The following is a 14920-nucleotide window of genomic DNA, read 5'->3' on the forward strand; positions in this document are numbered from 1 at the left end:
ATAACTCTGATGTTCACTATGCACATTAGTATATTAAAAGCTAAGAAATCCTACTCTAAAAGAAGCGTTAAACTTCATTGATCTTATAGTTTCCATGATTGTTTGAGTACATTTCATTTCTTTGTGATATCATGCTATGGCTTTGTTATTTTTATTTGAAGAAATTTGACAAAATGTAAGATATGCACATGTTTAAATTCAGATGTACCAATTAAAGCTAAATATTCATATTAATGTTGGTAATAACAGTAATCTTGCTTGCTTGCTTAGTGGCTTAGTCCTGTCTGACTCTGTGACTCTTCGGATTATAGCCCAGGCTCCTCTGTTCATGAGATTTTTCTGGAAAATACTGGAGTGGATTGCCGTTTTCTCCTCCCGGGGATCTTCCCGACCCAGGAATCAAACCCACATCTATGTTTTCCACATTACAGACAGGTTTCTTATCCACTGAGCCTTTGGGGAAGCCCAATAAGAGTAAATCAGTTCAGTTCAGCCGCTCAGTTGTGTCTGACTCTGCGACCCCATGGACTGCAGCACGCCAGGCCTCCCTGTCCATCATCAGGTCCTGGAGTTTACCCAAACTCATGCCTATTGAGTCAGTGATACCATCCAACCATCCCATTCTGTGTCATCCCCTTCTCCTCCTGCCTTCAATCTTTCCCAGAATCAGGGCCTTTTCAAATGAGTCAATTCTTTGCATCAGGTGGCCAAAGTATTGGAGTTTCAGCTTCAATATCAGTCTTTCCAGTGAATATTCAGGACTGATTTCCTTTAGGATGGACTGGTTGGATCTCTTTGCAGTCCAAGGGACTCTCATGAGTCTTCTCCAACACCACAGTTCAAAAACATCAATTCTTTGGTGCTCAGCTTTCTTTATAGTCCAACTCTCACATCCATACATGACTACTGAAAAACCATACCTTTGACTAGATGGACCTTTGTTGGCAAAGTAATGTCTCTACTTTTTGATAAGATGTCTAGGTTTGTCGTAACTTTCCTTCCAAGGAGCAAGCATCTTTTAATTTCATGGCTTCAGTCATCATCTGCAGTGATTTTGGAGCCCAAAAAGGTAAAGTCTCTCACTGTTTCCATTATTTCCACATCTATTTGCTTTGATGTGATGGGACCAGATGCCATGATCTGAGTTTTCTGAATGCTGAGTTTTAAGCCAACTCTTTCACTTTCCTCTTTCACTTTCATCAAGAGACTCTTTTGTTCTTCTTCACTTTCTGCCATAAGGGTGGTGACATCTGCATATCTGAGTTTATTGATATTTCTCTTGGCAATCTTAATTCCAGCTTGTGCTTCATCCTGTCCAGCATTTCTCATGATGTACTCTGCATTATAAGTTAAATAAGCAGGGTGACAGTATACAGCCTTGATGTACTCCTTTCCTTATTTGGAACCATTCTGTTGTTCCACATCCAGTTCTAACTGTTGCTTCTTGACCTGCATACAGATTTCTCAGGAGATAGGTCAGGTGGTCTGGTATTCCCATCTCTTTCAGAATTTTCCAGTTCGTTGTGATCCACACAGTCAACGGCTTTGGCATAGTCAATAAAGCAGAAGCAGATGTTTTTCTGGAACTCTCTTGCTTTTTCAATGATCCAACAGATGTTGGCAATTTGATCTCTGGTTCCTCTGCCTTTTTTAAATCCAGCTTGAACATCTGGAAGTTCATGGTTCACATACTGTTGAAGCCTGGCTTGGAGAATTTTGAGTAATATTTTGCCAGTGTGTGAGAAGAGTGCAATTGTGTGGTAGTTTGAGCATGCTTTGGCATTGCCTTTCTTTGGGATTGGAATGAAAATTGACCTTTTCCAGTCCTGTGACCACTGCTGAGTTTTCCAAATTTGTTGGCATATTGAGTGCAGCACTTTCACAGCATCATCTTTCAGGATTTGAAATAGCTCAACTGGAATTCCATCACCTCCACTAGCTTTGTTCATAGTGATGCTTCCTAAGGCCCACTTGACTTCACATTCCAGGATGTCTGGCTGTAGGTGAGTGATCACACTATCGTGATTATCTGGGTAGTGAAGATCTTTTTTGTATAGTTTTTCTGTGTATTCTTGCCACCTCTCCAGTAATAACAGTAATAGCTAATACTTATTAAAGGCTTTATGTGCACTATACATTATCTGGAATATTTTCCATAGTATCTTATTAGCCATCCTAAAAGCTCTAGAAAGTAGATGTCTTCAGTATCCCTATTTCTACATGAAGAACTGAAAGCTTACCAAGTATTATAAATAAACAGCTAATGAGTGAGTTTGATTCTAACTGACATCTGTTTGTCAGGGCCTTAACCAATACATTGATGAGCTGCCTCCTTTACTGGGCTCTTCTAGGCCTCAGAGGTGTCTCTTATGTCCAGGCAGCTGGTCATCTCTTATCTCTAGTGAGGTTTCTCAGAGTGTAAAGATCCTGAAACTTAAATCAGGATCCCATTACCGTAGTGCTGGAGGCTCTTGGAGGCATTGCTGAGCTTTGCTCTGTACTTGTGCTGATTTCAAATCTTATTAAGCCAGGAAGTAGTGCCTGGCAAATGGTTTATCCTGCCTTGGCTATTCATGCTTCCCAATTCATTTTTATTGTGCTAATTAAACCTCAAGTGATATTTCAAGTACAGATTGTTTTTTCCATTATTGAGTCTTTGGCCAGCATATTAATGCTGTAGAATTAACGTGAGTCAGATGCTTACTCATTTGTGGAAGACTTTACATTTAAAAGATCTAGACTTGGCCAATTTTTCACAGATTCCTTTGGAAACTGCTATGACAGGGTGATACAATTTCTCTGTAAATAAAGGAGATTCACTCTTCCCTCATAAATAGATGCATAAGTATTTTTTAAATGAACCAAATTTCCAGATTATGGATATGTATTGGTATTTATAGTCTGTGCTAAAATGGATATATGCAGTCTGGGAAGATAGTGTGTTATATGATGAACACCTTCATCTTTGAGTTCAAATCCCGGGTACTTAGGCAACTTTGGAAGAGGTATTTGACTTTTCCAAAACTCACATTCTTTATTAGTTGAATGAGAACAAATACTTCAAGTTTGATTGTAAGAATTAAATTAACAAAAATATAAAGTACTAGATAAGACTTCCTAGTACAGTGAATGCACAATAAACATTACAGCTAGTACTGTAATTAAGCAAACATTTTTAGAACTGTTAATCATGTAAATTTAGGCTTGAAGGAAAAAAAAAACATGGTAGATTTTACAGGGGAAATTAAGATTATGGCTTAGCATTCTCTGCTGAGAATCTCTATTTTAACCTCTTTTGTGCTTAAAATTTCCACACTGTTAGATACATTTGTAAAATGTAGGAGATTCACACCACTGTTTTATGTTTGAGGTTCCAGGAAAGGTGTCTGTTGATGGAGCCAGCTAGTGAGGAGCTCAGACCTCAAGAACAAGCACCATGGCAAGCCCTGGCTCTGTGGTTTTTCCAGACTCAGCAGATTAATCTATAAATACAAGAAAATGGGAGAGAAGTCAACAAACATTTGTGGTTTTGCAGTTGCAAACTGGGAAGTAGATGGATAAGTAGTGACTGACTGAGGCTGAAAATACTGGTTACCAAGTTAGCAATGGGGAAAGTCAAGAGGAGAGCTTGGTTTATATTGCAGAACTTCTACCAGGCTCAGGAAGTGAGAGAGTTCAGTGTACAGGAGAGTGGTTGAAAGATTTTTGCCCCGTACATCCCAGGTGTATATGAACTAGAAGTTTATTTTCTAAAGAGGATAAAACAAAGATCATGAGGAACTCCAAGTAGAGTTGAGGCTGTGAGAGTCATAGAATGATGGGTTTACATACAACTGTTTGCTTTATACCACTTTGCTCTTCTGAAAGAAATCTGAAGAGGATTTTTGCTTGTACAAAACAAGGTGAGGAGCAAAAATGGCATTCAGCATTTGTTTTGCATGGAGCTGTTAAGAGGCAGGGGGCACCCTGAGCAGTGGGAGTGGCACCACCAAGCTCCTTCCTGGGAACTACACTCAGCATCTCATCAAGACACCATAGTTTTGAGCTGTGTCTGTGAGAATCTATGCTTTATCTTGATTTATTCTGTGCATTTGTTAGCAGGTGTGCTAAGGTTACTGCTTCTTTGCTTTATGTCATTTCGGCTTTCAAAAGGTTTCATAGGAAAGTTCTGTTTTTAAATAGCCAGTCCTTAGTCGCTCAGTCATGTCCGGCTCTTTGCGAACCCAGGTTCCTCTGTCCATGCGGATTCTCCAGGCAATGTACTGGAGTATGTTACCATCTCCTCCTCCAGAGGATCTTCCCAACCCAGGGATGGAATACAGGTCTCCCGCATTTTGGGCAGATTATTTACTCTCTGAGCCACCAGGGAAGCCCAAGAATACTGGAGTTTTGGATAGCCTATCCGTTCTCCAGGGGATCTTCCCGCCCCAGGAATCAAACTGGGATCTCCTTCATTGCAGGTGGATTCTTTACCCGTAGAACTACCAGGGAAGCCAGAGAAACCTGTATTTCTAGTTTGCTTCCCCTTCTGAACAAGACACTGGAAGAGAATTATCTGCATAATCTGACCTATAATACCATCCAGAGAAGGATTTAAGGATACTGACACCAGGTGGTATCCATTAAAGAGGCCGATAATAGTGAAACTTTGCAATGATACTGGCAGTTAATAATATGTAATGATTCTAGTGCCCCATTCTTAAAGATTAAAGAACAGCCAAAGATCACAAACTGTTTGAGAAAAGCTTATATTAAAGACAAATACAAAACATCCAAAGAAAGAAAAAGTTGCAAGAAACAAAGTTGATTTAGACAGAAAAAAAATTGATAAGAAATTGTCATTAATGTCTCATAGATATTAGGGATTAGAAGAGATCTTGCTTCCATGAAATAAACACAAGAGTGTTAATAATAGCAGACCATTCAGGAACAACAACAAGCCTTGGAAACTAAAAGTATGACAGAAATGAAAATATCAAAAGAAAGCTTGCAAGGTAAATCTGAGGAAATTTCCCCATAAATAGAGCAGATAAAAAAAGACAGGATACAGGAAAGAAAGGTTTAAAACAGATGGGTTACCCAGTAAGTCTAACCACTAAATGCAAATCTAAGTGGTGAGAAGGCATTACATCATACTTGAATTGACATAGTTTTTTTCCCTTTCTTAGTGGTTCTTATCACAGTACTGCATCCTATAGTTAATGCAATCTTAAATTTGATAAAATATAACTATTACAGTGTTTCAGCTATCAGTAAGGTTTATAAACTTATAGTAAACTTCATGTTTACATTCAGACAACAAAACTTCATAGCATATGGTAAGATATGAACACAGAGTGATGTGAATGTAGTACGGGCATGTAGGAGAGCTGCCTTTCTGTATGAACATGAGCCGAGTTCTCATCTTCCATGGTGAGAGGCCAGTAGATTATGTTAAAACAGAAAAACTGGGAAGCAGCAATATAAGCACAGTATTTAGTGATACAGAGATCAATACCCAAAAGGAAGTTAAAAGAGATGAAATGAGTGCTTCTGGGGAGCAGGAAATAGTGCCACATGGGTACTATTTTTCACATGGTAGTTTGAATATTTTCTTTTTCCCCCCTGTGTTTGTAGTTGTTATGTTTTCCCTCAGTTTTATTAAGATATGATTGACAGACAGCACTGTATAAGTTTAAGGTGTACAGCACAATTTGATTTAAATACATCATGAAATGATTTTAACAGTAAGTTTAGTGAAAATCCATTATCTCATATAGATACAAAATTGAAGAAATGGAAACAGTTTTTCCTTGTGTTGTAAATTATATCTCTAGTAGTTACTTGTAACTGCAAATCTGTACCGTTTGACTACTTTATTCAATCTCCCCTCCTTCCACCTACCCCCAGCACCTAGTAACCACAAATCTGATCTTTTTTTCTATAAGTTTGCTTTTTTGGTGTGTTTTTCGGGTATAAATAGCCTACAATACTCTATTAAGTTTCAGATACACAGCATAGTGATTCAATATTCTATACATTTCAAATGATCACCATGCTCAGCCTTAGTTATAATATGTTACCATACAAAGATATTACATAATTATTGACTATATTGCCTACACTGTCCTTTTTGTACATTTCAAACCTGTTGGTACTTTGCAACTGGAAATTTATACCTCTTAATTTCCCTCACCTATTTCTTTCCTCTCCTACCCCACTCTCCACTGGCCACTATCTGATTGTTTCCTATATCCTATTTTATTTTTGTTTAATTTGCTTTGGTTTTTAGATTCCACCTATAAGTGACATTGTACAGTATTTGTGTTTCTATGTCTGATTTATTTCACTTAGCATAATACTAAGTCCATCCATGTTGTCACAAATGGCAAGATTTCATTCTTTATAGGGGTAGCATTCCATTGTATTTGTATAGCACATCTTAATCTTCATCCACTGATGAACACTTAGGTTGGCTATTGTAAAAACAATGCTGAAATGGACATAAGAGTGCAGACATGTTTTATGATTAGTGTTTTTGTTTTCTTTGGATTAATTACCCAGAAGTGAAATTGCTGGATTATATGATAGTTCCATTTTTAAAAAATTTCAAGGAATCTCCACACAGTTTTCTATGATGGCTGCACCAATTTGAATTTCCACCAATAGTGCATGAGAATTCCCTTTTCTCCATTCTTTGCCAACATCTGTCATTTGTTGTCTTTTTGGTAGTAGCTGTTCTGAATAATGTGAGGTGTTATCTCATTGTGGTTTTGATTTTTTGGTTTTGATTTATACCCTGTTGATTAGTGATGTTGAACCACTTTTCATGTGCCCGTTGGACATCTGTAGTTCTTTGGAAAAACGTCTATTTAGATCCTCTGCCCATTTTTTAAATGGTTCTTTTTTATGTTGAGTTACATGAGTTCTTTGTATACTTTAGATATTAATCCTTTATCAGATATATAGTTTGCAAATATTTATCTGTTCAAAGGGAAACTTTTCATTTTGTTGATAGTTTCCTTTGCTTTGAAAAATCTTTTTTACTTTGTTGTAGTTAAATTTGAGCTTTTCTGGTGGCTCAGTGGTAAAGAATCCACCTTCCAATGCAGAAGACATGCGTTTGATCCCTGGGTCGAGAAGATCCCCTGGAGAAGGAACTGGCAACCCACTCCAGTATTCTTGCCTGGGAAATCTCATAGAGTGAGGATCCTGGCAGGCTACAGCCCATGGGGTTGCTAAGAATCAGGCATGACTTACCAACTAAATAGCAACAACAGCAAAGTTACATTTATTTTTCTTTTTCCCCCTTTATTTAAAAAAAAATTTCTAAGACCAGTATCAAAGAGTATATACTGCCTGTGTTTTCTTCTGGAGGTTTATGGTTTTAGGTCCTACATTTAAATCTTTAATTCATTTTGAATTTCTTTTTGTTCATGGTATAAGTAAGTAGTTTAGCTTTGATTCTTTTGACTGTAGCTGTTCAGTTTTCCTCATACCATTTTTTGAAGAGGCTATCTTTACTGCATTATATATTCTTGCTTCCTTTGTAGAATAGTAACTGTTCATGTAAGTACAAATTCATTTCCAGGTTCTCTCTTCAGTTTCATTGATCAATGTGTCTGTTTTTGTGCCAGTATCATACTCTTTGGGCTTCCCTGGTGGCTCAGATGGTAAAGAATCTGCCTGCTACACAGGAGGCCCAGGTTTGATCCCTGAGTTGGGAAGATCCCCTGGAGAAGAGAATGGCAACCACTCTAATATTCTTGCCTGGAGAATTCCATGAACAGAGAAGCCTGGTGGGCTATACAGTCCATGGGGTCACAAAGAGACACGAATGAGTGATAAACAGACATCATACTCTTGATTGTTGTAACTTTATCATATAGTTTGAAATCAGGGAGCATGATACTTCCAGCTTTGTTCTTTTTTCTCAAGATAGTTTTAGCTATTTGGGGTCCTTTGTGTTTCCATACAAGTTTTGTGAAAATTGCCGTTTGTATTTTGATAGTAATTGCACTGAATCTATAAATTACCTTGGGTAGTATGGTCATTTTAACAATATTAATTCTTCAAATCCATGAGCACCATATATCTTTCCACCTGTTTGTGTTGTTTTTAATTTCTTTCATCAGTGTCTTAAAGTTTTCCAGGTACAGGTATTTCACCTTCTTAGATTTATTTTTAGGTATTTTGTTCTTTTTGATGCAATTGTAAATGGATTTTTTTTCCTAGTTTCTTCTTCAGATAGTTTATTGTTAATGTCTGGAAATGCAATAGATTTCTGTATATTAATTTTGTATCCTGCAACTTTACTAAATTAATTGATGAGTTCTAGTATTATTTTGGTGGTGTCTTTAGGATTTTCTATGTATAATATCATGTTGTCTTCAAACAGTGACAGTTTTACTTTTCCTTTTCAATTTAGATATCTTTAATTTATGTATTTTTGTCTGATTCCTGTGGCTAGGACTTCCAATTCTATGTAGAATAAAAGTGGCAAAAGTGGGCATCACTGTCTTATTCCTGATCTGAGAGAGAGTTTGAATATTTTTTTTAAACACTTTTTGTAGAATTATAGACTTTTCAAACTATGTGGCTATGTATTTTTTTTTTAAAGAAATGCATATCTGGAAAAAGTCACCTGGATCATACCACCAGCTTCAAGATTTTTAAAAAAATAAACCCATTCCTTATATTAATATCTTGCCATGACAAGCCTCTTACATTGGGAAGCTTAATTGTCATGAAAGTTGTCACCAAATTCTAGAGCTGGAAAAATCCTAGCTAGATCTTCTGATTGAACAGTGTATTTAATACAGAATGAATCACATTGAGAGAGGAGAAATGATTCACCTGATGGCACATAGTATGGGCCAGGTTTAGGGTCTAGGGCTTCTGACTCCTGACCCAGTGTTCATTCCAGTCAACTGCACTGACTCTTGATCACTTGTATATGTTTCATTGCTCGATATAAATTCAGTATATTAGGGGACTGTTTGGAACCTTGTGAAAGATACAACACTGCTCTCTATTAAAGGCTGACAAGAAGGAAGGGTTCTGAAGATGTCACACCAGCCACTGAAAGCCAGATCTTGTTGGAAAGTCCTCTACCAATTGTGGGAATACCATGAGACATATACTATGTAAATCTTGCTGTAGTCTGGTTTCAGGAATAAATACTAATAGTGTTGTCAGTAAGGACTGTGTCTTAAGAGAAGGATTTGTGCATAATATTGTGAAGGTGGCAGGTCAGAAACCCTTAGGTGGGCAGGCTAATGGAAATTTCATGGCTGTTGAAGATGAATTGCCTTTTCTGACCTGTGGGTCCTCCCGAGTTTAATGATGTGTTATAGTTCCATGGGACAGAGCTGTTGGGATGAATGCAGTCCTAAGGTGAGTTTCTGATACCAAGCGAGGGGCTTGCTTGACTGGCAAGACCTGACGTATTCTGAGACCCACCTTCATGTTAAAAATACTATGAATAAGAGCAGTATAAACACCCAAATGGTATAATAGTTTAATGAAGTGATACCATTAATAAGAAAAGCTGACTTAGAAAATATAAAAGTACAAAAATGAAGCTGTCTTGAAATATTAAAGAATGTCTATAAGCATCAGAATTTCATCTGGTAACAAATACTTTCTCAGGGTTTTTCCAAAAAAGAGCTTTTCACTGGGATAATGATCTATACAATTTTTTTCATCATGTCATAAATAAGGTGACCAAGTATACCTGTAATATTTAACTATGATTTATATAGCTTTGAAACATTCTAATGCTGTATGGTTCAAATTTATTAATTATCTTTGAAAAATGCTTTGAAACCAACTTCCATAATTGGACTGTTTCAAAATCTTGGTCTGCTTTTTAAACTTATATTTCAAGATCATAGTTTATCTCTTTAAAAATCTAGTTCTGGTAGTGGGTTAGATTTGTGAGTTATTTAATGGAAAAAAATGGGTTTATGCAAAAATTGTAGATGCCTCCCACCCTTTTGTCCTTGACTGTAAAAAAATGAAAGAGAGAAAACTGAGGGAAAAATAAGATGTTCTACAAATACAATGACTGTGTGCAAACAACTGGATTGATAACTGTAAAACAGAACAAGAACCAGAAGATGTAGTTCTACAAACTAGTGGGTTTTTTTTAAAATAAAAGATTATTCTGCAATGGTGTTTTTGAGACACATGCAAAATTTGTTTTCAAATCTCTTTACACATCTTTTGGCTCTCATCAAGTCTGTAAAGCTTATCAATTTGGCATTTTTTCAGATCAACATAAGTCAGTTTCAGAAAGCAAATAATGATTGATTTTTAAAGCAGAGAGAGTTTTCAACTTGTTGCTGTTATTTTGATAATGCACCTAACTATGTGTATATGTCTTCCTTTACTTTCCTTGCTCCACAGGTTTGCCATCAGCAAATTTGGCCGCACCTAACCTCACCGTGGAGGAGGGAAAGTCTATCACATTATCTTGTACTGTTGCAGGTGACCCAGTTCCGAATTTGTACTGGGATGTCGGTAATCTGGTTTCCAAGCATATGGTGAGTCTTGTGTTTGTATGTTTGTAGAGATGAGACTATCTCAGAACTTGAGATTGTATTAACCTAGTGATGATCATTTAATATTTTATAGGGCCACAGAGAGAGGTTTACAATGAGTTCTGTTGTGTATTTACTTTCTGTCTATTCTTACTAAACAAAGACTAAGGCAGATTGTATTTTAGTTACGTATACTTCATAGATTGGAAGTCTGTAGGTCTCTAGTAAGCTTTTTGTTTCCTCATGAGCAAGGTGAGTGACTCTCACTGTGGTTTTTTCCCTTCGAGGAAGGTAAGTAGGAATTCAAGGATTAAATCAGCTTCACACGTTTATAATTAAAATCTGGAGATAAGAGAATAACGTCTGAGTTGCCCCTTTTATTGAGCTTGATTAGACTGGAATTTTTTTTCTAATGTTACAGATGATTTTCTCTAGTTAGGGGAAGAAATGCCAAATCTTCTCACTATTGGGTTCAGTTCTAATCAAGATTATTTTTGTCTGTTAATTCATTTGTAGAATGAAACAAGCCACACACAGGGCTCCTTAAGGATAACTAACATTTCATCTGATGACAGTGGAAAGCAAATCTCTTGTGTGGCAGAAAATCTTGTAGGAGAAGATCAAGATTCTGTCAACCTCACTGTACATTGTACGTAATCAGATCAACGTGTGTTTTTAATAGAAAAGATCATGGACACACCCGCATTTGTGGTTGGGGACCTCTGCTGCTTTGTGCGTTAAAAAAGTATATGCAGTGTTTTCTGCGTCCTTAATTAACAAATGCTACCAGCTCCTTCCATCCTTCTATTTCTGCTAATCTCTCTTGTTCATGTGTTGTCTTTAAGCTTCTTTTTCGATCTTAAACTTATCCTTTTGTGCCTTATCTTGTCTTTTCTTGATAGAACATATTTTGAGCTGGTTATCTTCCTTTTGTTAATAACTTGTAGTTTAAATTTTGATAAACTAGTTTCTAAATTTTGTTCTCTCTAAAAGCAATATGAACCTTTAAAGTTGTGATACCTAAAGTATTGGGCTGGCTGTTCATATTCAATATATTGTTGATACAAAAAATAAACCTCATTAGTTTGACATCAAGCTTCTGTGGGAAGTGGAAGGAATACTACTAAAATGGCTGAAAATTATTATTACCTGCAAAAAACTTCTATTATTATAATTGCTTTAAGTTTCTGTCTTCTGAAGATAAAGGATATTAATGTTTCTTTAGTATATGTACATTGTTTTCCAGTATTGTAAACAATGCAATGTATATCTTAATATTCCAGATTGTTTCATTCAATGTGAATGATGTACATATTCAGTAAAAAAATACATACTCTTCACATCATTGCAAATTCTGAGCTGCCATGGTATAAATTAATGAGGTTTTACTCTGAATTAGGATTTGGCTGAGAAAAACACGAGTGTGCACAAGTATGAATGTGCATTATACACACGTGGACACAGGTGTTGGTACACTGATTAGCATTCACTCATAACACACATTCCTTATGTGACTGTTGGAGTGAATGATTGAAATCACCAACCTTTTGCCGGTGTCAATACTACCCCGATGCCCAGAAGGTCTGGGACTGATAATTTCTCATGATTTTGACCAATCTTGAAGTCAGTGTCATCCCCAAACATGTACAACCAAGCTTCCAACTTTGTGTTCTTAAATCAACACCTCACAAAAAGCACATTAGAGTGTGGTGGCAGGAAGAAATGGGGCCTGGGCATATGGGGACCTGGGCTGGTGGGAGGAAGGTAAGTATTGTTCCTCCCCTATTGTGATCCTTGTGTTTGTCACACAGACCTACAAATAAGGGCACTCCAATTCAAATGTTTTTCAGTTTAGGTTAATATCTATGTAGACTCCCTGGTCTGGAGAGCTGGTCTAGTCTATCAAGGTTTAGATAATGAGAAATAAGTGATACGGAATATTAACAACTGAGAGATCCTTTGCAGTGACCCATTCAGATGTCTTTGTTGCCAGGCTATGATTTCCCCACTTTGTGTGATGAACATGTACAACCAGGAAGTGATGCATGAAGGGAAGGGCATTAGGAGTTCTGGATGCCTGGTCCAGATTTTCCTCACTCAGTAACCTTGGCCAAGTCACTTAACCTCATAGCACTTGGGTTTTTTCATCTGAAAAAATGATACTATTAGGTCTCAAAGGTCTTTTCCTATCCTCAGTTTTATACTTATCAAAGTCAGACCACATGAAAATGGACCACATGAATCCCACTTAAGAGGGATTTTAAGTGTCTTCACTTAGGATAAGTACTCTGTTTAAAGATGCTACCTGATAATGCTTGTTTCCCTTAAGAATAAAGTGCTTTATATTTCATTTAAAAATAATCTCTAGTTTGTTTTTCAGGTTTAGATAGGACCTCAGACATTTAAAGGATCAAAACTTTGATGCATCTGAAATTCTAGAAAAAATGGACTATACTATAATGAAAAGTGATGCTTTTAAAGAGCATTTACTATCGACAGTGAAAAATATATTAATTTATCAGACTTTATAATAATCAGTCAACATCAGGAGTAACATTCTTTGCATTGACCAGTTTTATTTCTTTTGGAAAATTTATGTGAGATCCAGGCTTCAAGCAAGATTTCCAAAGTCATTTTTGTCATTGTATTATTTAGCGAAGCCCTGTAAGAATAGTGGTCCTCAATGTTTTGGTGATTAATCTCCATAATATCAAGGCGTATGTGTTAGAAACCAAAGTCAACTTCAAATGAGCCCTTTCCACTGTCAGAAATCACTGGGATCTGTTTGGAGTTGATTCTCACACTGAATAGGTGTAAAGATGCCTATGATGCGTGGATCTTAGGCAGAGCAGGGAAAGGATTCTTTCTGAAGCTCTCTGTAAAAGTTAAATCAAACTTGATGATGATACAAAATATTGATGGATTCCAGAGTTGCGGGTCATACGTTTTCTTAAACCAAACAATGGTTGAGTAAGACCCCCCCTGTCTATGACACAGAGATTTGGAGATGGGGAGAATTCTGAGCTTTCTGATGCTATTAACTCTCTCTTTTTCAATTTAGTTGCTCCAACTATCACATTTCTCGAATCTCCAACCTCAGACCACCACTGGTGCATTCCATTCACTGTGAAAGGCAATCCCAAGCCAGCGCTTCAGTGGTTCTATAACGGGGCAATTTTGAATGAGTCCAAATACATCTGTACTAAAATCCATGTTACCAATCATACGGAGTACCACGGCTGCCTCCAGCTGGATAACCCCACTCATATGAACAATGGGGACTACAAGTTAGTAGCCAAGAATGAATATGGGAAGGATGAGAAACAGATTTCTGCTCATTTCATGGGCTGGCCTGGAATCGATGATGGTGAGTACCTGATGTTTTTGCATCTAGAGAGGACTAGTGTGTATCACTCAACTATTGACAACATCATGAATACAATAAACCACTCCCAAACCCAGTGGCTTGAAGCAAACATTTCATCTTGCTCATGGGCCTGTAGATCAGCTAGGGAAATTTTGTTGCATGTGTGTTTTATCTGGGGTGCAGGGTGCAGAAATAGAAGCTACACAGGAGATCTACTTCTTAGGATAAGTACAAAGTACAAGAGGACAGCAAAAAAAAAAAAAAAATAATAATGCAAGGCTTTATAAGGCTTCCTTTTGGGATTGGCACAGAGTTTCTTCAACTTATATGCCATTGGCCAAAGCAAGTCATAGGTCCAAGGCCAATCCAAGGGCAGGGCCTCATACTCCTCCCATGGAGGTGATAGGGATGAATAATTTGAACAATATTCTGAGAACACACACATTATTTTTCTCTCAAGTGTTATATGAGATTTTGTACCCACAGTGACAAAATACAGGCAAATCTGTGAGCAGGTGAACTGAATTTGGTCGGCTCATGCGCTGTTTGAGATATGTTTTAACCAGTTGGGATTCAGAATCCTGCTCCCTCATCTGTGGCAGAGAAACCAACATTGTGGAATGTTTTGCTTACCTGGGCTGACTGAGTTAAGGCATCTGCTGATAGAACCGTGAATTATTTTCCTAAGAGTGGTACTAGTTCCCATCTGACCAATGGTTTGAATTGGGAAAAGGATGGCTGGTGCTGGGAGTCCAGTCCATGGTCAGCAGAAGAATTTCAGTGGGAGCCCCAGTAACAGCAGGGACAATATCATGCGTTTACTTTCTCCAGACACTCTTGTTCAGTGAAAGTATTCTTATTTGCTTGATCGTATTGCCCAAATACCTGATACCATTGTGGAGGCTGAGCCATGTGTTTGGCTACTGGGACCTGTTCATGATTAGAATTCCTCACCCTAACAGCTCTGAATTAATCAAAGCCACACAAAGCCAGCCTTGCAGAGAGAAGGGAAAATAGAGACTTGGAGGCC

The 14920-nt window shown here is 37.3% G+C and overlaps 1 protein-coding gene across 6 annotated transcripts in view; it reads left to right on the forward strand.

Moving 5' to 3' along the window:
- NTRK2 (neurotrophic receptor tyrosine kinase 2) overlaps window positions 1–14920 on the forward strand; it is a 407230-nt gene that overhangs the window by 56355 nt on the left and 335955 nt on the right. For all 6 annotated transcript variants that reach the window (XR_009738137.1, XM_061426053.1, XM_061426054.1 and 3 more), the window contains exons 6-8: window positions 10390–10526; window positions 11040–11172; window positions 13585–13890. Coding sequence is in view for 5 of the 6 variants with exons in the window: in XM_061426053.1 (XP_061282037.1) it covers window positions 10390–10526; window positions 11040–11172; window positions 13585–13890 (576 nt within the window). In the remaining variant the exon portion in view is untranslated. The remainder of the gene's footprint in view (window positions 1–10389; window positions 10527–11039; window positions 11173–13584; window positions 13891–14920) is intronic.

This window comes from Bos javanicus, chromosome 8, assembly GCF_032452875.1.
Source record: "Bos javanicus breed banteng chromosome 8, ARS-OSU_banteng_1.0, whole genome shotgun sequence".
Classification (NCBI taxonomy): Eukaryota; Metazoa; Chordata; class Mammalia; order Artiodactyla; family Bovidae; genus Bos; species Bos javanicus.